Below are 26,690 nucleotides of genomic sequence, written 5' to 3' on the forward strand. Positions count from 1 at the left end.
TAAACAAGAGCTCCGGAGAGCCGTGGTGTTTATGAAATATAGGGGCGAGAGAGCACGGGGATGGACTGAGAGGAGAGAGAGAGAGAGAGAGAGAGAGAGAGAGAGAGAGAGAGTCAGAGAATAGACTGTGCTGCGTCCCGACTTGACTTTGGTCTGCTCGGTTCTGAGTGTGTTTGTATCTGACTTCCACTTGTTTGGATGGACTAGTCCGATGGCTATAAAAGGAAGAGGAATCTCTCTCTCCTCTCTCTCTCTTTCTCCTTTCTCTAAAGACCAACCACAGTGATAGAAGAGCCTCTCTCTCTTGTTTCTGTCACTCCTTCTCTCTCTCTCTCTCTCTCTCTCTCTCCTTTCTGTAAAGGCCAAACACAATGATAGAAGAGCCTCTCTCTCTCTCTCCTTTCTCTAAAGGCCAAACACAATGATAGAAGAGCCTCTCTCTCTCTCTTGTTTCTGTCACTCCTCTCTCCCTCTGCCTCTCTCTAAAAGTAGTGGTCCAATCACAATATAGAACAGCCTTCCTTTCTCTCTCTCTCTCTCTCTCTCTCTCTCTCTCTCTCTCACACAATTCAATTCAATGCAATTCAATGTATGCCAAAGCATACATTCAAACATAAATGAGATAGAAATAAAGTAAAACAAAATCTCTCTCTCTCTCTCTCTCTCTCTCTCTCTCTCTCTCTCTCTCTCTCTCTCTCTCTCTCTCTCTCTCTCTCTCTCTCTCTCTCGCTCTCTCACTGAAAGTGGCGGTGGTCTACCAGTTTCTTTCCCAAAGAGACACCAAACACATTCACAGCTCAAATTTACTTGAACACCTCAATAAACCTGTCCTTCCTGTGGAAACTTTCAGTACAGAATAAAAAAAAAAAAACACCCAAAAAAAACCCCATGACACATAAATAAAGTGATTCCAGCGAGGTATGCGTAAACAGTTAGTAGAAATGTGTAAGCGGCATCAGTTTCGGGATAAAGTAAATAATCACAGTCTGAGGTCGTTTTTCAAGACAGCAGTGCCTTAGACTTTAATGGTGTTGCTATGCCAGGTATGTGCTGATGGAAGTTACTGTAATATCAACTCTTTTGCTCGCTTTTACCCCTCACAGTCAGATGATACACCGATGTTGATCCTACTGGTCTATTATTGGTAAGATTTTCAAGTATCTGGACTTTACTCACGTTTTTCAAACGTGATTGGCTGCTTGTTCACCAAAGCGACACCAAAAAGGAGGGAAAGGGACAGAGAGAGAGAGAAGCAACGAGAGAACAGGGAATTAACGCTAAAGTGAATTCAGCTGCTATAGAATTAAGGTTAGTGACTTGAGCTGCAGACTCTTTCTCATCTGGGATTCAGAGGAACGCTCAACAGAAAACCAGTTTAGTTCATTAGAAATGCCTTTTTTAGGGGACGACTTTTACTTTTATACTTTGACTTGAGTAAAGGATTTGAAATGGTACTTCAACTTTTACCCAAGTGTATTTTTAGATGAGTATTTGCACTTTGACTTGAGTAAGGAATTTGTGTACTTCTTCTCCCACTTCTGGTTATCGGACTATACTTTGCCTTCTGAGTGCTCACATAGAGGCATTTGACATTGCACTGGCCTTAAATGCGATTTTAATTCAAATTTTACTCACGTACATTGCGGTATGTTGTTTTGCTGTGTCTTTTATGTTTTTACCCCTGCGCCCCCTCTCCCCTGTGGCCTGCGATTGTGTTCTAATTTGAGGCTCGCCCTTCTCTCTGTCCCTGCCCGGGGGGTCAAAGGTCAGCTAACATCAGCGCTCTCAGACAGAGGAGCGGAGGGACCGCAGAGATCTGCAGACGGTCCAAAATAGCCCGACAACAGTTTCCCCTCACATGATCTGTAAAGAGACGGCCTAGAGCGAGACGAGAAAACAAACCGAGAAATAAGCGCTAGCGGTAGTGCAATCAGCTCAAAATAAACCCATGTTAGATAAGCGCTAAGTTTAGAACATGCTGAAGTTGAGCCGACATACATGCTGTACTACTGTAGAGTGACAAACTGTACATAGTCTACTAGTACTCATAGTCCATCGCACTGTATGTGTCAGATTGTCCCCTTGGCAGAGAGGGTGGCAGAGAGTGTGGATATCTTTAAAAGAAAACTTAAAACACACCTTTTTAGCCTGGCTTTTATCTAGTGTGTGTTGATTTTGACTTGCAGTTTTACTGTTATTTTTTATTATTATTATTATGTTTTCGGTGCCGTTTGTTTGTCTGTTGGCAGGATTACGGAAAAACTACTGGGCCGATTTTCATGAAACTTCATGGGTTAGGGCCATGGGCCAAGGAAGAACCCATAAAATTTTGGAGCGGATCTGGATCCGACTCACGAAATTTGCATATCATAGCAGACTGGACTATTGGCCTTGGCGGAGGTCTGCGCTCTCCGAGTGCCCTTCTAGTTTCTTATTTTATTATTAGTTTTATTATATTATATTTGATTTATTCATTTCTATGTTTCTATTTAAACTCATGTTCTTTTTTTTTTAACTTACTCTTATTCTCACTTTTTATGTTCAGCACTTGGAGTTGCATTTTGATGTATGACTTGTGCTATATAAATAAAGTTTCATTCATTCATTCATTCATTCATTCATTCATTCATATAGTGATGAGGTTGGAAAGAAATTGTATAATATTTTGTTCTTTTTTGTTTTTATTCAGTTATTTAAAACATCAGAAAGTCTTTCTAGAGCCGCCATTTTGCACCAAGAGACATTCAACAATCACACAAGGGAGGAATCCATCGTAGAAGAGGAGAGAGAGACCAGTTTCTCCACCCACAGTAGTCTCAATAGACCAGAATGCAATGCAGCCGAAAGACAGGGTGTGTTTTGAGTAAGATGTGTGACTTTCACTTTTATTAAACCAGATAAACTCTTGCTCTTAGTGTCGCTATCACTCTCTGCACCTACACCTATAACCCACAGAATGTAAGTTCACATCCTCTGGAGGTTGTCGAAAGGCATTCTGGGAAATGTGGGAAATCACTAAGCAAGCAGGTTGAGGTACTAACAAAAAAAATTGCATACTGTACTGTATCATTTTGTTTTGTGGTTGGTTGTTGATTAGTTAGATCTTGTTAGGCTCATTCTCTATAAGTCCTTTGTAATGAAAGGTTATATAAACTTGACTGAAAATGTAAAGAGTCAGTGGAGAGTTTTAGTGTCCCAAGATGGTCTAAATGCTGTTTCAGAGGCTTTTCCACCCTGACATGAACAAAATTCTGGGGGAAACACTGACTACCTGTGATTGTTTTTTTGGCATTGAAATGGTCAAATTTAAAGATATCGGCACAAAATATCAGCTATCGGCAGCTTCAATCCAAAAATATCGGTATATCAGCCTTCAAAAATCCACATTAATCGAACCATAGTCTCTAAATCAAAGATACTACAAGGGATAGTTGCATCAGAACCTGTGTGCTAGTGGATGCCATATGTACCATACCGTATATCTGACTGCAGCGCTATCGGTGGGGCAGAAAGTCGTCAGAAACAAGATTTACAAGATTTTACAAGATGACCTTCCCACTGAGCAATTTTACATTGATTAGACGTTTAAAACACGTCTAAATGGCCCATAGCCGTCTAGGCTAAATTAAGTTTAAATGGGGTTGAAAAGTGAAAGTTTATTAGATGTCTATACATAGACAATATTATCCTGGACTATATGAGAGCTACGCATAGGCACAATGTTGAAATTACTTCTTGTGCTCAGATAATTATCTTGTAGGCTAGTCTACAGGACTTCTCTGGTGCATATTTTTGGTATTTACAGATGTTTATTCATTGTAATAATGTATTTACTGCTTGGTCTAAAATAGGTCTATACATAGCCGTAATGATCCTGGGCTATATGAGAGCTAAAGCATAGACGCGACGTTGAAATCACGTCTTTTGCTCAGTGGGTTGTGACACTCAAACTCCCCACTGAAACCAATGTTTGCAAAGTTTGTGCGTGAGCGTTCAGATTAGGATCTGCTGTGCTGCAGCTTTGTCAGATCTAGTGGCACACTCACTGGAAACATGAATCTGTGAACACTGTCTGTTTGTTGTGACCTTTTGCTGAAAATAAAACCAACGCCCCGGTAAACTGCATTTGATGACTGTGTTTTCGGGCCTAAATGAGCCTATTAGCATTCTACTTGACACAATTGCACAAACAAAATCATTCAAATGCAGCGCAGGGGGAACTGATATGTAAAGTGGGTGCCGCTTGTAAGCTGTTGACTGTTTTAGCTTCTTTGGTTGACAAATTGCTTTCTGTCCCAGTTGTGTTGTGCAATCTCTTGATAGGATGCTATTATTATGCGTGTGTATTGATACTGTCAAGTGAAAACCTCGTAACTCTGAAGGTGATTTTCAGGTTTTAACTTAACTTTAAAGATCACCTGGCCCTCTACAGCAGTGGTTCTCAACGTGAGGTCCGGGGACCACCAGGGGTCCTTGAGGGGGTTCCAGGGGGTCCCCAGCAAATTGATGAATTATTAAACTTCACCATTATTTCATTTACAATTAGTGAACACAGTTAGAGAATGTAGAAGAATTACTGTTTTGATCATAGTTTCACTGTTATCTCTCTACCTACAATACAGATAGTCATGGAATTCTGGACAAAATCATATCTAGCAATAAAAATATTCTCAGATTTGGGGCAGAGAGACAAAATCTCCGTGGCCCTAATGTGGACTAAATTAGGGGTCCTTGATATGAGTCAGGTTGAGAATCGCTGCTCTACAGGATGAGAAAATTCTACAATTATGAATTCTACGTTATGAAATCCTTTTAAAATGCTAAACTCAGAAATGCATGGGCGTCAAGTTCATGTAAAGTTGCCATTTTGAAGATTTTCACCCCGACAGCTAATATAAAGCTTGGAAGGAGGTGGAAGAAGCTTAATCAACAGAGAAGAAGGCAGGTATAGACTGACTTCAGCTGGGCTTACCCATCTCTACATCCCGTGGCACCACTGACAAAAGCCAGCTGTCTGTCTGTGGGGTGGGAGCCATGTTTGCCTGAGTCTAGCAGTTATATTTAGCCTCCTACAATCAGCCTCCCATTCAAACCCCAGGCTCTGTAATAGAAGTCGTCTGAGGAAGGTAATGAGTGGGGCTTGTTGACGAGAGGGTGGAATATCGCTCAAAAACAAACAGGTTGTGAAGTGCTGCTGTGAAGTGGGAGGCTGGCAGACGGTGAGAGAGCCTCTGTCTGCTGGGTCACTCCTCCTGAGTGTTACTGGAAGTGTGGAGGGCTAAATTGCATGTGTATGTACCCGCATGCATTCTGCCAGACAGTATGTGCACACGGTAGGGGAGGGGATTTCCAGAGAGGCTTTGCAACTTTTCTGTGAAGGTGCTGAACTCTGACCAGAAACGGTCCAACCACAAAGAGGTTTTCATCTGCGCAGGAAAATGAGCCTTTTGGGTGCTGTAAGGCAGTGGCTCCTAAAGGACCTCCAGGGCCGAGAATGTTGAATTTCACTAATATTTGACTCAGTAGACGTTAGAATAATGAGAGAATGTATGAGGATCGCTATTTTGATCATAAGTTCTCATCCTCATCTCTCTGCCTCCAAAGTAAAGACATTTATGCAATTCTGTACTTTAGCACTTAGCACTTTTGCACTTCCTAGTTTCTTTTTAAGCCGTCATGTTTTCAATGTCAAATGTATAGTCAAATGTCTTTTTTATGTCTTTAAGATGTTTTTATGTGAAGCAACTGTGTCAAACGCTTCTCATGTTTTGTGATGTTTTGTGATGTTTTTTTTATGTGAAGCAAGGGATTGTAGCACTGTGCCCAAGACAAATTTCCCCTCGGGGACAATAAAGTTTACTCTACTCTACTCTACTGTAGTAAATCTAGATCTAAATCTAAATCTAGTCTAACAACAAAATTCTTCTTGTCAGTGTGGAATCTCTGGAGTAAGATCCTGAGAGTGATGAGGGTCTGTGGGCTAATGCATTTATATTTAGGGGTTCTTGACCCTTTTAAAAGGTTTTATTTATTTTTTGCATAGAGCCATGCTCAAATGATACTACATCGAACCTTTATGGTGCTTCAAACAACTGGTACAACTGGCGTTTGTGGTAACCGAGGAGACAGTTAATGATTTTTTCCTGCTTCTCCCTGTTTTTTTGGTCTTATGTATCTATGCTGCTTTGAAGAAAACTTTTCAAACTGCGTACAAGCATTGATAACTGCTGTAAAAAAAAAAAAAAAGCTGTATGATGGTGCAAGAGAAAGGGTTCACACTGAAAGAGATGACTGACTTGCAATCTCGTTCAAAAGTTTTAACACAGAGGAAAGCCAAGAGCTGAAATGTCTGTACCTTGATCTGCTCCTGTGTGTTAAAACCTTTGATCGCGACTGCGTGTCATTCATCTCTTTGAGTGCGAAGACTTTCTCTTGCCACATTACAGCGAAGTGCACCTTTTTTTACTGTGAGTGCAGTGAAGCATCTGCTTTTTTTTCAAGCCGTAACACCCTTGAAGACTCTACTACTGTAATTCTGAGCACCTTGATGCTGCCGACAGCACTGTGTCTTGTATCTATTGCATCACATTTGTTCAGATAATCTCTGTAAAGACGTCCTTCTCAGGTGTTGCTGCTGTTACAAGGAACTCTTTGAGAAACAGAGGTGTGACCAAGTCAACTTTGCTCGACTCCCAAGTCATTCCCAAAGTCTTGAGGCACAAGTTTCAAGTCAAGTCTCAAGTCTAAATGTAGATTACCAAGTCAAGTCCATGTCATTAATAGGATATAAACTTGGTAAGAGCATCATGAGTTTGATTTCTATAATCAGTTTCAACAATAAATTCAATCATTCCATAAAAATTCAGAACAGAATTTAAATTCAGTCGTCTGCTGGAACAAATCTCATCACTTTCAATCTAAGTCATTTACACAAACACAAGATCTTTTGTCAAGAATTTAGAAACCTTTTCAAGTCATCAAAGTACAAGTCAAAGTCAAGTCCCAAGTCACCAGAACCCAAGTCAAGTCTGGTATGAAATGTTCCAAATTCAAATTTAAGTAATATACATCCAGAGGATCCAGGTTTGAGCCTCTGTGTCTTGAAGCTCTGCTGAAGTGTCGTTGAGCAAGACACTGAACCTTGACCAGCTCCAGTGCTGCTGCTCTGTAGCTGACCTCTGACCTTCTTGGAGGAGGATAAGTGAAGAGATAAGTAAAGCATCGCATACATTATAAACCATTAACCCTTCAGGTGTTGATGGTTTCTCCCACAGAAACCGGTGCAGAGGCGTCTTTTTTGCAGAGTGCAGCCGGGCCGCTCTCTGTGGCGGAGGGCGGCCCGGCTTCTGATGACTGTTTATTCAGCCCCACTCTGACCGAACACTGCTACTATTCATCCCCCGCCAACACACTGAGGAGCCCAGTGGAAAACAGGACACACACACACACACACACACACAAAAACACACACACATACAGTGACACCAAATGCCCCGCAAAAGCAGAAATCTGGGAATTTCACGCGTATATGTCCCCTCTATAACAAAAATTGAAACCATATCATCACTTAGATACACCTGTGTTTTGCCTCTTAATGCAGAGGCGAGATACACACTCATAAAAAAACGTATTGTTGTGTGGAATTTGATTCAAGTAGCGCTCACTTTACCACCTTTTACCATTTCTGCAAACAAAATTTCCCCTTGGGGAGAATAAAGATTTGACTTGACTACACTTATCTGTCAGAAACACATTCTTAGCTTGTTCTGAACTTTATTGTAATTTATTCTCTCTCTCTCTCTCACTCTCTCACTCTCTCTCTCTCTCTCTCTCTCTCTCTCACACACACACACACACACACACACACAAAGGGGAGTCTGTACATGAGAAGTGGGAGGATGTGGAGGAAACTTTCTCTGTGAACTCTAAGTCAAGGTGTTCCAAGAACTGCGTGAAATAAAAACAAAAAAAATGATTCCAGCGACTACAATGCGAATGAAGAATTAAGAAAAATGTACAGCATGTTCCCATCTTGAAAAACCCACTTTCCATACATGGAAATATCAAAGAGAAGCCTTGGTAAGGAACATGTATCTCAACTTAAAGTTCAAGTTCAAAATTGTTATGTGAATGTGATGATCATTGCTCATCATCACATTGCACATTTCAAAACTGTGGACTCTGTCAAATGTCACCATTTTACAAGCAAAACACTTAAGATAGATAGTAACTTAAATGATATTCCATAGTTTCATATTTTACAAACAGTAGCTTTCTCATTTTAGGGTAAAACTCTTCATTTACTCTGTCGTTTACAACACACAACAAACCTAAGTGCAGTGAACATAAACACAAGCAGAGATTCTAGTACAAGGTGCAACAGAAACATAATACACTGGGATGTAATCAGGAGAAACCTGATCTTGCACCAGAAATGAAAGGAAGCTGACATCAAAAAAAACAAAAAAAACACCCTGAAGCCTTGAAGTAAAAAGGTAGAAAAACTGTTTATTGTTTCACAGTGATGAAGGAAACCGAGACAAACAGACGCACATAAGGCATCATTTGGTCAATAGCGCCTCCTTATGGGCAGATATCGGCTTTGCATTTCCAAACACTGGTGCACAAAATATAATGGTGACCATACTGGGTTGTTATTTTGGTGCCCATGCCCTTCATGTCAGTGATAATCTGTGGATTTGTTAAAGTACAGTAACTGAAGACAGCAGAATGCTTTTTTCAGGCACAGCTGGTCAATGGCCCAGTCCAATATTAATATTCCTATAGGGACATATAGTCTTACAGTCTGTGGTACTAAATAGTGCATTCATAGTAACCTTATCATACTTTATGGTATTTTTGTATCCTATGCTGTTACTTTAAGATTTCTATAATATTCCTATATAGGACTAAATAGTGAAGTTGCAGTGACCTTATCATACTTTATGGTATTTGTAATCTCTTATGGTGTTAGTATAATATTACTATCATGTTCCTATAGGTACTTGTTGTTTTTCTGCAATATCTGTATAGTATCCTTTTAAAATGTTCATTAAAAACACAACATTGTGGTCTGGTGGCACTCATCTGTTTTAAACTAAGAAATGGATGACTTTTTTTTGGTCTTGCTCTCCACTAACGTTTTTACTGAAGGCAGCGGGTCTTCTGGAGTCGTTGGAGCGTGGATGACCCTTGACCTTTCTCACCATCCTGTTACTTCTACTTTCCAGATCTGTCCTCCGTCTCCTCGGCCTCCTCGGGCCTGCCGTCCCAGGCTCTTAGGCAGATGGACAGAGGACGGGATGGAGGGAGACAGGAGACAGATGGGAAAGGTGCTGTTGCGCTAGGTGAGGACTTGTTATGACAGCGCTGTGCAACCTGGCTAACTGGATTAACTCAGTTGGTACTAATGTGTATCCTCGCTCTCTGGCTCATCCTGTCACATCCCAAAAACCAGGCAGCTGAACTGAGGCCAGACTCTGCTTCGCGTGATCTCGGCCTAAGCGTATACACAGCATGTGTGTCACTGGAACAGATAAGTGAGCAATGTAAGCAGAGTGACAAGTAATCACTATAATATTCCTATAGGGATTTATAGTGTGTCTGTGGTACCCAATAATGAATTTATAATGACCTTATCATACTTATCTTCTGGTATTTCTTGTCTCTTACTGTACCACAATAGAATTCCTATAATACTCCTATAACAATTTACTTTTGTTGCTGTGATATTTGTGTAGTTTCTTTATAAAATTTAGTATAGAATTACTACAGATCTTTATCACAAGGGGATTAGTGATGGAGAAAACACAAGAATAAATTGAGCTATAGTATGTGATTAAAAACATGTAATTCCCATCTCTAAAAATAAACCCCATCTTCCCTTTAGAAACGCTGTTAGCTGTGAGTTTATTTGTGCCTGAGATTCCATATAATGCAGTAGCCTACATGTTAATATTATCATAACAGACTAATGATGGGACTGTGTGTGTGTGTGTGTGTGTGTGTGTGGAGACAAAAATGACAAGAATCATCAGTAAATCTCTGTAGGCTTCTCTGTCACTGGTGTGATTATCTTATCACTCCTTCAGCTGCTGGACTCTTGCTCCTGGCAGGCCCTTTGCAAACTGCAACAGGTGCAGAATAGATCAGCACTTGCGCTGTATTTAAGAAAGTTAATCTGTAAATCAGATTGGGAGCATTCACATACACAGAGCTATCTCACTTTGAATCACGTCTTCAGTGAAAAGCCACCGGACCATATGGACCAGCTGGTGGACCAGCGCCCCCCAACCACCAAGAAATCACTCGACTCCTGCTGGCAGTAAGAGGATAAGACTTTTTCCGTTGCGTGTGTGTGTGTGTGTGTGTGTGTGGGCGTGTGTGTCTAAGCTTTACTGGTGACCTGTGTGTGTGTATTTGTGTAGCACGCACGCATGCATGTCTGTGCTAATCTTTGCTGCTGTCTTGCATTGGCTTCACCAGGCTGTTTGCTCAGGAGGTCAGTGTGCAGACGGAGGTGACGGAGGACACGACCAGAAGCTGCTGCTGCCCGCTTCAGGTTTGATGCAAGAAAAAGCTGCAGTATTTGTTTTGAAGTTTCTGTTTTGAAGAGAATAAGGAGGAAGATGACACTGATGTACCGCTCGCCCTCTTTGGAGAACAAGGAATTACTGGCGCTGTACGGAGGGGAACGAGACCCTGACTCCACCAGAGATGATGACTGCACCAGTGAGGTGAGGATTTAAAGATGCAACACTCTAGAGTAGAAGTTTGAGCGATATATCTTACAACATTTTGAACTCCCTGAAAACTATGTAAAGTCTACTATCCCACAATGGAAAAGATTTACAAGAATCTAACAAGATTTGTACATGTTCTGCCTTTCATATGTCATGTTCCTTACTATATGAAGTAGCCACTTTCATAGCAAGTAACGCCCATATAAGATAGACTTTATAAAAATTTGCTATGAATCTTGTAAGTTATATAGGGCTTATGGGTTCCACTCTATGAAAGCAGCCACTTTCATACTATTAAACTTACAGGCATAAACAAAAATTATATACAAATCATAGAAGGCAGACATTATATATTTTTTATAAAGCCTTTTTGTATGGGATTATTTGTATACAATGATGAAAGTATTGCACACTGAAAGGCTTCAGTCCTGTTCCATCACTTTTATGTTTTTTAGTGTCAGCAACAAATACGCTGTAGTGAACAATGTGTTTCACCTCCATGTCATGTACAGTCAGTGCACTTGCTGTTGGTCTAAAAAAAACATTAAGCATATGAAAGTAATGGAAGGGGTGTCAAGCTTTGTCAGACTGTGGTTTTTCAGTGTTTTACCTTTGCATGCATAATTATTCCATGGCACCTACAACCTAGAGTATATAGTATCACTTACTTCATAACTTTTTTTTCATTCTGATCTCATGAAATAAATGACTACAGGTTAATAAGGAGACCTTCATAGGATATTGCGCAGTAAAGGTATCACTGATTTTGTGGGGAAAAGGAACAAACTTGCTTTGTGTTAAATAAATGTAATGTTTTCTGTGCCTAGAGGTGCTGTAGTGATGAACGCCACAGCATCTGCCACAGGACTGAGCGCTGCCAGCAACTGTTAATGTAATTACTGCCCAATAACGTAATAAACCATTAAGCTAATTTGCAGCTAATAGTGCAATAACCCTGTTAACATGATAAGTAAAGGATACCGACTGTTAAGGCAATATTTTATCCTGTTAATGTAATAATTCTTACATTACTGGGTTTTCTCAGATCAACAAGGTTTAATTTTTTTATATAAGCCATTTACAATACATTTACTGAAGACCTTTTCCATATACTGTATATTTATCCCTTTTTCAGGTGTAGCACCACAGTTTGTGACCAAATTACTGAATGGGTGACAGTTGTGTGTTTCAGTTATTAACAGGAAAAAAGGTTATTAGGTAACTTTTATAACATGAATGAGAAATGTGTTAGCAATCAGATTATTACACTATTAACTGCAGATTGTTACTACATTAATGGTTTATTACATTAAATAAAGTCATTACACTAACACATTAACATTTCCTGTCTCAATCAAAATAAGATTGCCAAGGTTGGGGATTTACCTCCTTACCATACTAAACATGTATGCTTTCAAGGTACAATGAGACACTTTGGATTGGATTGGATAGGATAGGATATACTTTATTGTCCCCGTAGGGAAATTTGTCTTGTCATTGCACTTTAACAGACAGTTGAAAGATACACACTGCATAGACACATGACACAGTAACCCTTCGTTGTAAAAGTAAGAGCGTTAGTAAAAAGGTTATAGCACCTCTAAAATGCTGTAAAACTTCAAAAACTTTATAAAAAAACCCCCAAAACAAAACACCTAACACGTTCCAATTATTGCACAACCCTGTAAAATTGCACAGTTCTACCTAAGAATATTGCACAGTCCAGATTGCCTCGTACTACCCCCCTCCTATTTAAGATGTTAATTGAGGACGGGACAAATTAATTTTTAAAATGACTGAGTCTACCTTTGGGCACTCTGTATCGTCTACCAGAGGGCAGAAGCTCATACTCAGAGTGGAGGACATGAGATGGGTCAGCCAATATTCTATAAGCAACTCTGTTCTTTCTTTCTTTCTTTCTTTCAGTCTGTACCAGGTGGGTGATCTTAGATTTTAGGTGAACAGAGAGGTCACCATACCACGCCTGTATCCCGTACCTAATCAGGCTCTCCAGGACAGCTTGGTAGAACAGGGACATAACTTTCTCCTTAACCCCATACATCCTGAAAGTATAACCTCTACTTTGTATAAATGCATCCACCAAATGGCATAATGTTAACGACTTTTACCATTTCAGGAATACGAGATGGACTCGGAGGGCAGCGAGGAATGGAGAGGCGGCAGAGACACTCGCAGCTCTCTGTCCCTGGAAATCTATGGTTTGCAGAAGGAAGGCAGGGAGCGCCATGTTTACTTCACTAACCAGGAGTACTACTGGAGGCTGGAGGAGCTGAAGAGAGCCCACCTGAGGAACATGGCCCAGCTGGAGAGGATGTACATAGGCCAGGACAAGGACAGCCAGGACGAGGAAGACGACAGCGGCCTGGGAGGAGGGAAAAACGGAGAACCAATCAGGTTTGATATGTCTGTCTCTTCTATTAATGAACAGGAATATGGCAAGGCTATTTACTCAGTCTTCTTCTTTCTACGGATATGCACTGAAAATACAAAATATTAGGAAATTCTAAATATTCAGCTGCAGCTCCTTTGCTTTTCCTCGTCTCAGTTGTGTCAAGGCTTAAGGATCTTTCTCGAACCTGCCTCTAGCCCTCATACAGTAGGTGAAATCGATAAGCGATCATAGCCTTCACCTGGTCGATCTGATTCATGGCAGATGAAGGAGTTCCTAATCTTTTGTACGCCCAGTACATGGCAGACACAGTATGGTTTATGGGAAAATCAATAGGCTGGGTGGAGGGCACGGTGCTATCCACAGGGTGGCGATGTTGGCTATAACTTGTACAGAGATATTTGTTTTAGCCTTCCACTGACATCTGAAGAAATCTATTTGTAAAGCTACTGACGGTTATTAAGGGAATGCACTGACATTTTTAATTTAAATTGGACAGCTGCAAACCTGTGGTACTTTGCTTCAATGAGGAATGCTTACAATGCTAACAAGCCAGTTTTGATGAATTAATGGACAGCTGTAGGAGCTTTTAACCTGAACATGAAACATTTCTGGTACAGAAAACTAAATAAAATCCACATTTTCAAAATACCCTTTCAAAAAAATGTGTTTCTTATTGATGTACAGTTAAACTAAGACTTGTACACTCAGTGTAAGGCATAGGTTGTTTGGTGGGAAATTATGTGCTAGACAGAAGACACTAGCCATAATACTATCCTGAATACTGATCTTTAATATTATCCATAGGGTGGCGGTATTGTATTGAACTCCATATCTCCAGCCAGACATCTGATACTCTGTTTGGAGAGTTTCTTCCCTACAAGGGCATACAGCAGTAACTGCTTTTGTGTGCTTAAAAGGTCAAAGATCATGACTAATGTTTAACCTATAAATCCTATTGAATGATATACTGTACAATCCAATTTTGTCCCAACAATACTTTTGTGAGGACCAGATATAAATATTGAGGTAATTATTCCCAGTTTCACTGTTGTTGATTTAGTATAAGGAGACTTGTCTTCCTTTGCTTTCTCCTCCTCATAGAAGTTCATCAAGCTGTAGTTCAGATTAAAGTGAGTGTATTGGTTCAGAGTTGTATTTGTCAGGGCAACTGCATCATACCGTGATGAAGACACATGCCATACAGTGTGTGACCAACTTGTTTTTTTACTTTAAATCAGTGTTTTTTTTTTGGTAAAGCTGACTTCTTCTCCTCTCTGCTCCTCAGCCTGGCAGGGGAGGGCGCTGGCTCCAGGTCAGCCAGGAGACTCCAGAGGATCAACTCCCAGGAGGAGCTGGACTTCCACGAGACGTCCAGCGGCTCTGACCAATCAGAGCCCTGCAGAGAGGACAGCCTGGAGGAGCTGGAGCTGGACCATCCAATCAGGACCGCTGGCAGGGACCCAACCTTTGGGAGGTAGATGAAGTAGTTAGACTGGGGCTGCAAATATCGATTAATCATTTAGTCTATCAAATGTCAAAAATAATGTCAAATGCCCATCATAAGTTACACAAGTGATCTTTTTAAAATTGCTGACCAGCAGCTAAAAAAAACCCAAAGTATTCATTTTATAAGGATCTGAGAATAGAAAAGCAAGCAAATAACCAGCAAATGTTTGGTATTTTGATTTTAAAAATGACCATAACGATTAATCGATTATCAAAATTATAATCGATTTATTTTCTGTCAAATGACTAATCAATTAATGGACCAATCGTTTCAGCACTTACACAAGTTTTTAAATCTCTCTATATGTACCGATCTGTGTTTTATTAGTGTGGAGGACAGACAGATGAGGAGGCAGAGAGGAGGATGGTATGCAACATCGGATATGGGCAGGATTCAAACCCATGTCACAAGTCAGAGTGATTCATATCAAATTTGTAGTTATAGTTACGAAAAGTAATGCTCCCAAATTTAGTATGATAATCTATGAATGGAATGAAAGAAGAGGCAGAGCTCACATGACATGAAACAGGCAGCAGTTTGACATTGAAACAGTGTGGAGGAAAGTAAGTGGATGGGTGTTTACATTTACCTTCCACTCTGACCAGCTGAGTTCAATTCCCAACTCATGCCATGAAGGTTTCTACTGTTAGTGAAGTTTTTATTTTCAGCAACAGTTTTTCTTATTTAACCGTGACAAAAACGTACCTAACCTTAATTGTTTTAGGTGCCTAACCGTGTCTGAAGAAGAGCACTATGGCTCAAACCTCACATTAAGTCGGTAATAAATTAGTCATGCGATCAGTAGTGTGTGGACTTGGTACCTAGCCTTAACCAAAGCTTTAACTGCCTAACCTTAACCCTCCATGCGTAGGTGTAGTATGACTCAAAGGTGCATAAGTTCTTGTAAGATAATATACAAACTAAGGATGGGACAATATATCGAAATTCTATATATCGCAATACAAAAATGTGACAATACGTATCGTGGGGCAGAAAAAAGAATGGTGATATTAGCTCTATTTTATTCTGCTGTAGTAATCACAAATGAGGTGGCTTGACCATCACAATTTCACAAGCTCGCCACTGAAATTATATTATTTGCACTTTGTAATGACAATTTTTAAAATGTTTACATTCCAGCAAGCCAATGCCTTTGCTAGAAAGATTTGTGGCTCCGAAATAAACATAATTCTGCACAGTCAGACTTTTTTGTGATTGAACATCATCATCATATGGTGTTTGTACAAACGGTTGTATGAGAACACATTACACAAGCACATGATGCCTCAGTGAACTTTCCCACCATCTGTTGCTCTCCTTCATTACCCATTCAGATGATTTGTATTGTGCTGTACTCACATTTCACTCTCCTCTATTTCCTCTCAGAGAGATGCTGTCGAACCCAGAGGGGATGACAGCCCAGAAACGGTTTTGGTTCCAGCCCAAAGCCTCCTGTCCCAAACCTCAGGGAAAACTGTCCCGTCACACCGGGGTCGGAGTCAGGTCCAACTCCAGGATCACGGTGCCCAAACCCTTCCAGATGATGCTGAGGGAGGAGGAGAGGAAGCGGCACCAGGTGCGGACCCGTTCGGAGATCGAGCTGGAGAACACCTTGTTGAGACGGGAGCTGGAGGAGCTCCGGGAATGCCGGAAAAAATTCCGGGCTTCGCCTGCACCGGCCCACATACACCTGCCTCTGTACGAAGTCATCGGCCGTCGCTCCGGTCAGCGCCCCGGCGGGAGTAGAGGTAAACACGGCGGCGGCAACAACGGCAACCAGGCCTCGCAGCGGCCTTTCAGCTTCCTGGAGAGAGAGAGGAGGAAGAAGGAGGCGAAGATCGTGGCGGAGCTGGGGAGCCTGGGCCCGAAAGAAGAGCGACAGGTCTTCAAGGCCAGGCCCATGCCCAGCTCGGTGTACGGCCCCAGACGGAGGTCACACACCGGGACCGAAAGCCACCAGGCCCCGTCTCTGATCCTCAGCTCGCTGGAGAGGGAGGCCGCCGAGGGCCGGGGTGACCCAAGCCTCCGCCTGGAGCCAGACAGGTTCCTCTCCAAATTGGATACGGCGGCGTACGACGGAGGCTCCTGGGGGTCCCGCAGACGTCCGTCAGCCAAGCCAGTGAAGAAGCAGATGGAGCTGTCCATCCAGATGGTGAAGGAGAGGGAGTGGCTGTACATCGACCCGCTCAAAACCGCCTGCGACGTCTTTCCGTCCCTGCAGCCCGGCAGCCAGGAGCCCCTGCCAACCCACAAGAGCGACTACATCAGTGTGTGACGCTGTTTTGTGCTTTGTGTGCGCTGTACTGCGGTGTGTGTAACACATATGATACGTGGCAAGTGCACATTTGTACATATTGGCAGTAACACACACATAGACACATTTGTAAGAGTGACTGATTAAGTGTGTGTGGAGGTAATCATGCTGAAATGATTTTTTCTTTCTTTCAAGGATTAATAAAACGTGAATGAGAGAAAGAAAAAAGCAAGCAGCGAGAAGGAAAGAATGAATTAAACTAAACATTTTTTGTTTTTGTTGTAGATCAGTTTGACGCCGTAATAATTTCTCTAATGCCGTTTGAAGCATTTTGTAGAGTGATTCCTTATCAGTTTAAAGTAATAGGCCTACACACAACTGGCTTGCTGGCATGTCAATGTAGCATGGTATTGTGGTGTTTTTCATAATAAATTTGTCTACCGCAACTTTGATCTTGTTGACTTATTTTGGCCGCTTGTATTGTCAGTGCAAATCTTAAAAACACTCGTGAACAAAACTGTTGAACACAATTTTTGTTAAGATAAAAAATAAAATAATGTTGTAAAGAGTATAATGATAATATTGTCCTTGCTCCTGACTCCAAACCAGCCCTTAGGGACCCATACAAAGGCTTCACTATGAGGCTGTTATTTTTTCTAAATCAAAAGTAGGGAACAAACATCCACTTCTGCCCTTTGGGAACTTACAATTGCCCTGAAGGAAGAGATGCATATAATATCAGGCGTAGCCCATGTTATGGGATTATACCGATATATCAGTTAGCCAATATATATTTATTCATATTGTTCAATTATGGTTTCTGGAAATAATTATTATTATTAATAATAATAATTATTATTATTAGTGTTTTCCTTAGTGTCACCATGATGGATCCGTAATGCTGTTTCAGAGGGTTTTCCACCTTGCCAAGAATAAAATTCAAAGTGAAACATTGAATACTTTGACATTGTTTGGCATGAAAATGGTCAAATTTGAAGATACAGAATATCAGCACAAAACATTGGCTGTCAATGACACATTGTCCTTCAAACACCCATACAGGTGAAACCCAGATGCATGAGGTGCACATGCAGTCATGTGACGTCCATCTCCTGATTCCTCCCTCCTCCCACTTAGTGGGGTGATAGGATAAATGCTATTGTTATTAAAGCACATTGGTGGAAAAGGATCTGCTAATCCACTTGTAGCACCATTGAAATCTGAGCAGATAGGTGACAATTCTATCAACAACTTAGGGACAGAGAAAAGGAGCAGAAAGTTTGACCCACCCTCATCAAGTTCGCGCAGAGGTAGGCCTACACTTTCCGGTCTCGGCCTTCAAAATAAAAGCCACCATTTGTCGGGACTAATGTGGTACACAACAACAACAATCGTATGAAAACACTCAGAGACACATCTACATTGAAAACTGAGTAAAAGTACAGCTTTAAAATACACAAAAGATGGTAAATGTTATTTCCTCCCAATAATATATTTTAAGGAAAAATTATATATATATATATTTGATCACTCAACATAACCCTAACCACGACTTGGAAGGATCTCTACTATCCTAAAACAATGTCAATTTAAACTCATAATCGTGGCACAATTATTCCTGCTTGCTGTAGGCTGTAACAGGGCCTCTGGCAGCCAGTGCCATAGATATGGGTTGAAATCAGTACAGTTTTTAAGATACCAGAGATCTTGAAACTGATTACATTGACCTTTATAAGATACTAGACACCGCCCAAAACTGTTTGGTGTACGTTTGGTGTTTGAGAATTCATTTGTAGATTTTCTGGCAGCCCTGCATATTAGCTGCAACATCTTGCATAGGCATATATTAATATCTTACATGGTGAGCTTTTTGCTATGAAAAGGACAACCCTCCAGCAAAAAAACGCAATTGTATTCATTACAGATTACTCCTCAAAGGCATTACTTACACTTTCGTACTTTGTGTTACTCAAAACCGTTGAAACGCTTTATTTTTTATTTTTTTTTGTTTTATTTTGAAATCTGTAATCGGAAGTTAGGTTAGGGTTAGGGATAGTGAAATTTACCGCATGCTGAACTGACCTGGCGAAGCTCAGGGGAGGCAGACCTGAGAGAGCGAGCAATGGATGCGGACAGCCGCAACATGATCAGATGGATTCCGCATTTCGTCGTGGGCTTTCTCCTTTTGAGTAAGTAATGCAAACTTTTTAATAGTTTACTGAAATCATAGCCTGTCGTTTGAAGAGCAGAGGGAGGCTTTAACTATTCACATTTCGCATGGTAGGCTAACTGAACTGCACGGTAACTTGCATCACCTAGGTCAGAGCATGAATCTGACAAGTAACCTAACTGCAAAACCACATTTGGTGATTTAATCTTTAATCTCGTAACATCTGTCTAATATCTACTCTCGTAACACGGTGGCGCTTGTTAGAATGGCAATGCAAACACAGCGACATTATATCGAAAAAGGGGTTCATGTTATCAATAAATACAGGAATATTATTACCTTAGGAGATAAAACTACCATGAAAGTACGATAAGGGCACTAAAGTCACCGTTGAATACCACGCAGACACACCCGAAGTACCTGTTGGCGTATTATAGAAAAGATATTTTTTTTTGGGGGGGGGGGGGGGGTTAAGTGGGTTAAATGTAGGCTATTGCAGAAATGAGGAGTGGACATTTACACGATTCGGAAAAAAGTTCGGCCTAACGGAGTAGTTCAAGCAAGAGGTGCTTTCCAGAAAAAAAAGAGGTGTTGTCAATTGCAAACAAGATTCCTACAAAGGATCCAAGGTGTTGCAATTCGGGGTTTCCGTTTTTTTTTTTTTTAATGTAGCCTACTAATAAATACTTTTTAATGGTTCTTTGTTGTATTCAAGTTAACTCTGAGATTTGATTATTTTACTGTTGGGAATGTTAATGTCGCAGAGTCCTGGCTGCTAAAACTTCTTAGAATGAAATGCCTCGACGTTAATAACTATATCCCGCGGTCAGCATCGGCAACCAGTGAGAACTCATTTCATCAGCCACGAGACGCGGTGAGGTAATATACTACAGGCACGCGCGCGTCCTGTATCAGCGCGCGGCAGCCAGTCCACCCCACCCGGAGGATTTGTCGGGAGTTTGACAGCTGATTCCCACAGATGTGTGTTACATTCTAGAGGAAATATTGGTTGTATTCGCTTCGTTTGTCGCGGGCTTAGCATCAGCAATTGGACAGCTGTGTTTTTCTGTGATGCCGATATGTGACGTAAGTGACATGAGCACTCGCTATTGTATATTTATATTTTCACTCTTTGTTTAACGTTTAGTTGTGATGTATTTGGCATACATGACGTTAGCTTGTGCCACTGGTGTTGGAGAGTGCACATACTATTTAGCCTCGAGTTTCTTTATATGGTTACAAAAGCTGTAATGAAGACGTACATCATTACTGGCACCCTAACGAGTCTAGTGGAGCAAATATACAGAACTTTAGAGTTACTTAACACATCGGTTACGTGCCCGATGTGCTTGATTCTACCACTACCGCCCTAGGTAACTCGGAATTCGGAGCTTTCAATGAGCACTTGAAGGCAGCAGTTGAGACGTGACGGCCTCACCCACATTGACGGAGTTGAAACTCGGAACTTTTCTCATGAATTTAGGCCTGCATAATAACATGGATATGACCATTATGTGCGAACAGAAATAATCTACGAAGACGAATCTTTGGACAAGTAAATGAAATTTCCCAATAATGACTTCCGCTTGTTATGATTTGTGATTTAGAGTAGTGTAACGTTAAATCCTCCAGTGACCCTGGTTTATTATGGACTTAACTTACTAACGTTACGTCTCCAGTGTCTCCGTCTCTTCGGTCACTGTAGATCACTTGAGTGGTTTTCCCTTTTGTTTCAGTCCTTTTGGTGTCCTACTTTTCCACTGGCGCAGGTAGGCCCAGCTGCGTAGTAGTAGGGTATGAAAAAAAAAAGGATCACCGCCAATTTAGTCCGGTTCCAGCCGGTTCCAGCCGGTTCCAGCCGGTTCCAGCCGGTAGCTTCTGACTTCGATATAACTTCGGTGAAGGCTATGGTAACCATGGTAACCAAGTATTACATTGCGGTAACTCCGGAGCACGAGAGGACAAAACTATGGACAAAACCCCCCCAAGTCTATGCACTGTCTGTCTATTCAGAACGGAAGCTGATGAAAGCTAACCCCCTCCCCCATCCATTTCCTGTTCGTGCCAAAAGGGATTTGTTGCCATGGCAGCCAGGAGACTGTTTCCTGTATTCACTGGAACTGTAACGATTATTTTTTAGCACACTCTGCACTATCCCACTATTGATGGTTTGTGTTTGTATTTGTATTTCTTGTAGGTGTGTTAAGTGTCTTAATTCTGTTGTAACACAGCATTAAATAGACCTTTATGTTCTGCAGAGGCATCTGTGATAAGAGGTTTTATGTGCCAACTACATTAGAGCTGCAACAATTAATCGATTAGTTGTCAACTATTAAATTCATCGCCAACTATTTTGATAATCGATTAATCGGTTTGAGTAATTTTTTAAGAAATATAAGTCAAAATTCTCTGATTCCAGCTTCTTAAATGTGAATATTTTCTGGTTTCTTTACTCCTCTATGACAGTAAACTGAATATCTTTGGGTTGTGGACAAAACAAGACATTTGAGGACGTCATCTGGGGCTTTGGGAAACACTGATCGACATTTTTCATCATTTTCTGACATTTTATAGACCAAACAACTAATCGATTAATCGAGAAAGTAATCGCCAATGAAAATAATCGTTAGTTGCAGCCCTAAACTACATCAGAGTTTGTAATCAGGAAGTGAAAACCAAAAGTGAAGGGACTCTTAACTGGTTTATGACCTTGAGTATGACCTTACCTGGATTATGCCAACCCAGTTATGGCATTTACATAGCCTGGTGTCCAGCCCCTATGAATCGCTTTAGGACTCTTTGAATTTGTAAACATGACACCAGGGACCAGGCTAGCATTTACATGAGTTTACATTCATCGTCCCACAACCAGTTTACTTGAGCAACCAGGTTAAGAATAGAATTGTGAATGCTTAGTTTTTGATTGTATGATGAATCCTTGGATAAAAGCAAAGAGCTTCTCTTTAAACATGGCCCCTGTTATTGTTTTTTTTTGTTTGTTTTTCAGATGGTTTTCCAGGCTGTTGCAGTGCACCGGACCTTGTCTGCACTGTCACCCAGAATGGAAACCGAACTCACTACCATGTTCCTGACCAGCCCCCTTCAGCCGACTGCGTGTACGACTGGGCCAACGGCACTGTAAGTTATGTAATTACTTTATGCAGTTTGGATTGCTTGGGGTTTCAACAATTGCCCTGTACATGAGGAGGTCTACTCTGAAGTGATATATTATATTGTATAATTATCTGTTGCCATGTCATTATCTGATCCAGTTTGTAAAAGTGCTATAACTTTTGTCAGCCAAGTACTCAAATTACCTGCTGTCCCTCAACACGTACCACAATTTGTGTGTAAATCAGTTTGTTTTTCAAATGCTGGCTGTCTCATTTTGGAAGGAAACTCTTCTAATCTCTCTGTTGTATGTTTTCTTTACTTTAGGGTTATAATATTGCGACGGAGGTGCAGAAAGACGATGAGAGTGTCCTGTTTGCAAACGTCAGCTCCTTGACTACCTACGGATGCTTGCCGAGGGTCCGGCACTCCCGAAGCTGCGGCCCCGAGGTAACGTATGGTTGGCACACGAACAAGAACTGCACATTGACCAACACAAGAAAGAGCAAATGCAGAAATAGAAGTGATTTATTTAATATTTAATTTGTCACTGGCTTCTCCTCTGAAAATTACAGCGGGTAAGCGATTGCAATCCAATCCACGCACGGGAATCCGACATTGACATCACTGATGTACTGTAAGCTCCAGACATTATTAACACCTGTGTATTGTCCTTCTCTCCCCTCCCTTTAGAGACGCACGGCTGTGTGTGACGGTGAGTATGGGGAATTCATTTTCTCTATGAGGGATGTTTATGTTGATTTTTATTTCCCTTGTCATTTGATACATCTATTTCTACCATTTTGTGTTTAGATTCTGTTATCAATACAGTCATGTCTTTGAATTTTAACTTATTCAATTTTTGTTTCTTTCATTAAACTGTAGTTAACTGCACCTCTGGACCTGCTTTGGAGCTGAAGCCCATTCAGAACGGTAGGGAAGACAAACTTGATATCAGGAATCATAATGCCCCCATACATGAATTGTACATTAAATGCAGCATCTCAACGTCACAAGGGTATTTCTTTCATGTATGACTGAAATCTCTCTCTCTCTCTCTCTCTCTCTCTCTCTCTCTCTTTCTCTCTCTCCACACTGCAGCTGAAAGTTTCAAGTAACAAGCTGATAATTTCTGTATTCAGGCCTGTATTTGAACACTCAAATCAGAATTTGTCAGCACTGCCATGACAATAAGTATATCCTAAAGCTGAATTCCGGGTTTTCCCCTATTTCCCCACTTTGTTTCCTCCTCTGGTGGTGAAAAGTGTTAGAAATTAGAAAGTAATCTATAGTAAAAATGGCTTCCTTTTGCGTTTCAGTGATTGTAACTTTTGTAATGAAATCAGCCAATGAAGCTTATGAAGGTGTAAATATTGTGAGTTGATAGTAATAACAGCCTACAGTGTGTGCTGCTAGCATATCAGTCAGTTTGGCCACAAATTATGTCAATCAAATCAAATTGTTTTGTCCTATGTGGGCAAGAATTTCAATAGCGGTCTATGGAGAGCGTCTCCAACCATGGTAATACTGCCAATTGGTATTGTGTAACCTGTCTCCATGGTCCAGATGGATGAAATAACTATTTATTACTGGAAAAAATCCCAGGTTCCAGCTTTAAGTCATTTTCATGAGACGATTTTGTCGCCATGGCAGCTTGGCTGAGCGTTAGCATGGATGACAATATGTCAAAAAAAGCCAAAACCTGACTCAACTCAGTCAAAAGTCAAAGGCACAAAACATAACCGAAATGTGTTGGAAACATGCAGGAGTAGCGTAGGTACAGAAACAGATGTGATGTTTTAAAGTTTGCTGTCAGTTCATATTTGTATTGGATACAGGTTACATCCTATAATAGATACAGTAGGCACTAGGGCTGGGTATCGTTGAAACATTTTCGATACCAGTACCGGTACCGATACCTTGACTTCGATACCGGTTCCTGAACGATACTTTTTTCGGTACTTTACTCTCTCTGTAATAATAAAAATGTAATTTCAGCTGTAAAAAATAAGTCCAAATTTCTCAATTTCAACATTGTTATTTATTTAGAAAATTTTACACACCACACAAAATAAAACCCTAAAAATAAAATCCCTCTCCCTTTAACAATGAACGTGGTCACTGCCCTGTAGCATTCACTGACTCTCTGGCGGGGTAACGAGGTCTTCTGCACCAGGGTGAAGGGTGTAAGCTCTGTGGCTCTCACTGTGACACGAGGGCGGGTTGAGAGTGGGACAGGGTGACCTGTCAATGAGCGCAAGAGTGTAAACAACACGACTCATGAGCTGATGATAGTGACAACGCTAGTAAAAACGCTAAGCTAACGTCAGCCAAGACAATGAAAAAAGCCCAGTTATCTCCAACAACAACTTATCCAACTAGCTAATTAATTACCTGAACATGTCGATGAAGTTGTCGATGCCTCACTTAAAGTTTCGGCGTCCGTGGAGGGTTCAACTTCTTCGGCGCTGGCTGCAGGCGGGCTGCTAACGTTAGCTGCAGCTGCTGCGGGGGACTTGGCTAGACTAGGCTATCAAATACGGTAGGATACACTCTTCAGCTTTTAGAAATATTTGGTGTTTGACCAGGCGTTTCCTCAGGTCAGACGTGTTCCCATGGCCAGCTTTGCATTTCTCATCACAAACATTGCAGCGAGCGTTGTCTGCGTCAAGTTTTGAAAGTGTAACCACACTTGGGGCCGCTTTCGGCTCGCCGTCGCCCTGACAACAAGCAACAAGCTGCAGGGGTGACGTAATCTCGCTCTCAGAGTCTCGCTCTCTCTTTCTCTCTGCTCTCTCACCCAGATGCGCGCTCAGGTACCGAAATTTGGCACCGATTGATTTTACGTGAATCGGTACTCGGTAGTACCGACGTAATTCGGTCGGTGCCATAAAAGTATCGAAGTTCGGTACCCAGCCCTAGTAGGCACAAGCATCCAAAAATCAGATCTAAGAAGCAGTTTGGAATTGTGCATGAATGCCTGTGGTCTGAATGAAGCCTGGGTCCGTAAATTCAGTCTCTCACTTTGGCTGTCTGACTTGAATGTGTTCAACAAGAGAATGACATTGTGCTATGTCAGCGTGAGCCTCGTCTTCCCCTTGTTCTTGAGTCAGAGCAGAGGAATTCCCCTGCTGTTCCCAGTGACGTAATCTTACTCTGCATTTAATCACCGGAGGCTGTTGCCTCACTGCTGTTTCCGTTCATAAATAGTTCGCTTCAAACTAGTTTTTCAAGACCATTGAACGGCTCTTTCCAATCTCACATGGCTCCACTTTCACATGGCTGCTGTGACTGTACTAATCACTGGGACACACTAACTGCCTGACCAACTCACTCATTTCTATAGTCAAATCTGTGGATTGCCATTAACATCTGCTAGTACTGTGCACAGCTCTCCTGCATATAGATTCCCATTCAAACTATGTAATAATGCAGGTAAACTAAATGAAAACATCTATTTTGTGTTTTTAGTGGCCTGTCATGTTGTTAGCAGCATCAACCTTCTTTTTCCACTGTCAACACACTATACAATAGTAAGAATCAATAACTTTGTAATGCTAACAGCCATAAAGAGAGGCAGGCAGCATGACTAGCAGCTTAGTTGTACCCTACCAGCACCCCCATGGCCTGCGTGTATCACTACTCCTCTGTTTACATATGAATTAATTATCTGCCCGTTTGAAATACAGTAAAACGTTATCTGTGGCCTCTGTTCCTCCTCCTCCAACAGATTCTGACCACACACTTGAATGGCTCGTTGTTGGCGGGATCATCGTTGCCTTGATCTGCCTGCTTGTCCTCGTGTTGTGCAACAAAGATCGAATTTGCAGGTATTGTCACAGATAAGAAAGCTCATCACACTATGTTCACATCATACTATGTATTGTCCTTATCTGGCATTTTTGAATAATGCACTGCTGTTATTGGTAGGGCCTATGGCTGTGTTCATGACCGGGCTAAAGGATACTGGCAGAAGTCCCAGGATCAGGCTGTCCCACCTGGAGTCTCTTACAGCGGGGTGGCGGGGGAGGAACAGACTGTGTAAAGGGGACCCACAGAGGCCGAGGTGGTGGAGGATTGTGGGTAGAGAGAGTTTTTGTTTTACTTTGTCACATTTTTTCTTTAACATTAGTACCCTGTGTCTGTAACGTACACAGTGTCATGTAAAAACCTTGTAATCCTAATTTTGATGATTTTCACATTTTAAATTCTATTGAAGGATTACATGTCCCACTATGGATTGAGAACTGATTACTTGTCTTTTTTAAAACCTGACATAACGTCAAAAATGTATGGTGGTGAAGCTAAAACTTGCATACGCCTTATTAACTTGCATACGCCTGCTTCAAGCTATATAATTGCTTGTTATATATTCCGCTTTTATATATCCTTTATATATCTTTATATATCCGCTTTTATATATCCTTTAATGCTGTACTCTCTATATGGACTGTACTGAAATTATGTGATCTGGCTTGGTGCGATGATGTTGT

General features: G+C 41.2%; 1 protein-coding gene across 1 annotated transcript; it reads left to right on the forward strand.

The window, feature by feature from the left end:
- The first annotated feature begins 19,024 nt into the window (after positions 1 to 19,024).
- LOC139661261 (uncharacterized) lies at positions 19,025 to 26,684 on the forward strand. Its single transcript, XM_071539686.1, has 7 exons — positions 19,025 to 19,105; positions 22,094 to 22,224; positions 22,525 to 22,647; positions 22,891 to 22,912; positions 23,083 to 23,130; positions 25,928 to 26,027; positions 26,128 to 26,684. The coding sequence occupies exons 1-7, from the start codon at positions 19,039 to 19,041 to the stop codon at positions 26,240 to 26,242; spliced, it is 606 nt and encodes a 201-aa protein (XP_071395787.1). The 5' UTR covers positions 19,025 to 19,038; the 3' UTR covers positions 26,243 to 26,684.
- The last annotated feature ends 6 nt before the right edge of the window (positions 26,685 to 26,690 follow it).

Source organism: Centroberyx affinis, unplaced genomic scaffold (genome assembly GCF_046629955.1).
Source record: "Centroberyx affinis isolate AG114_WGS23_722 - 3 ecotype Tasmania unplaced genomic scaffold, CSIRO-AGI_Caff_v1 ptg003491l_1, whole genome shotgun sequence".
NCBI classification, from domain to species: domain Eukaryota; kingdom Metazoa; phylum Chordata; class Actinopteri; order Beryciformes; family Berycidae; genus Centroberyx; species Centroberyx affinis.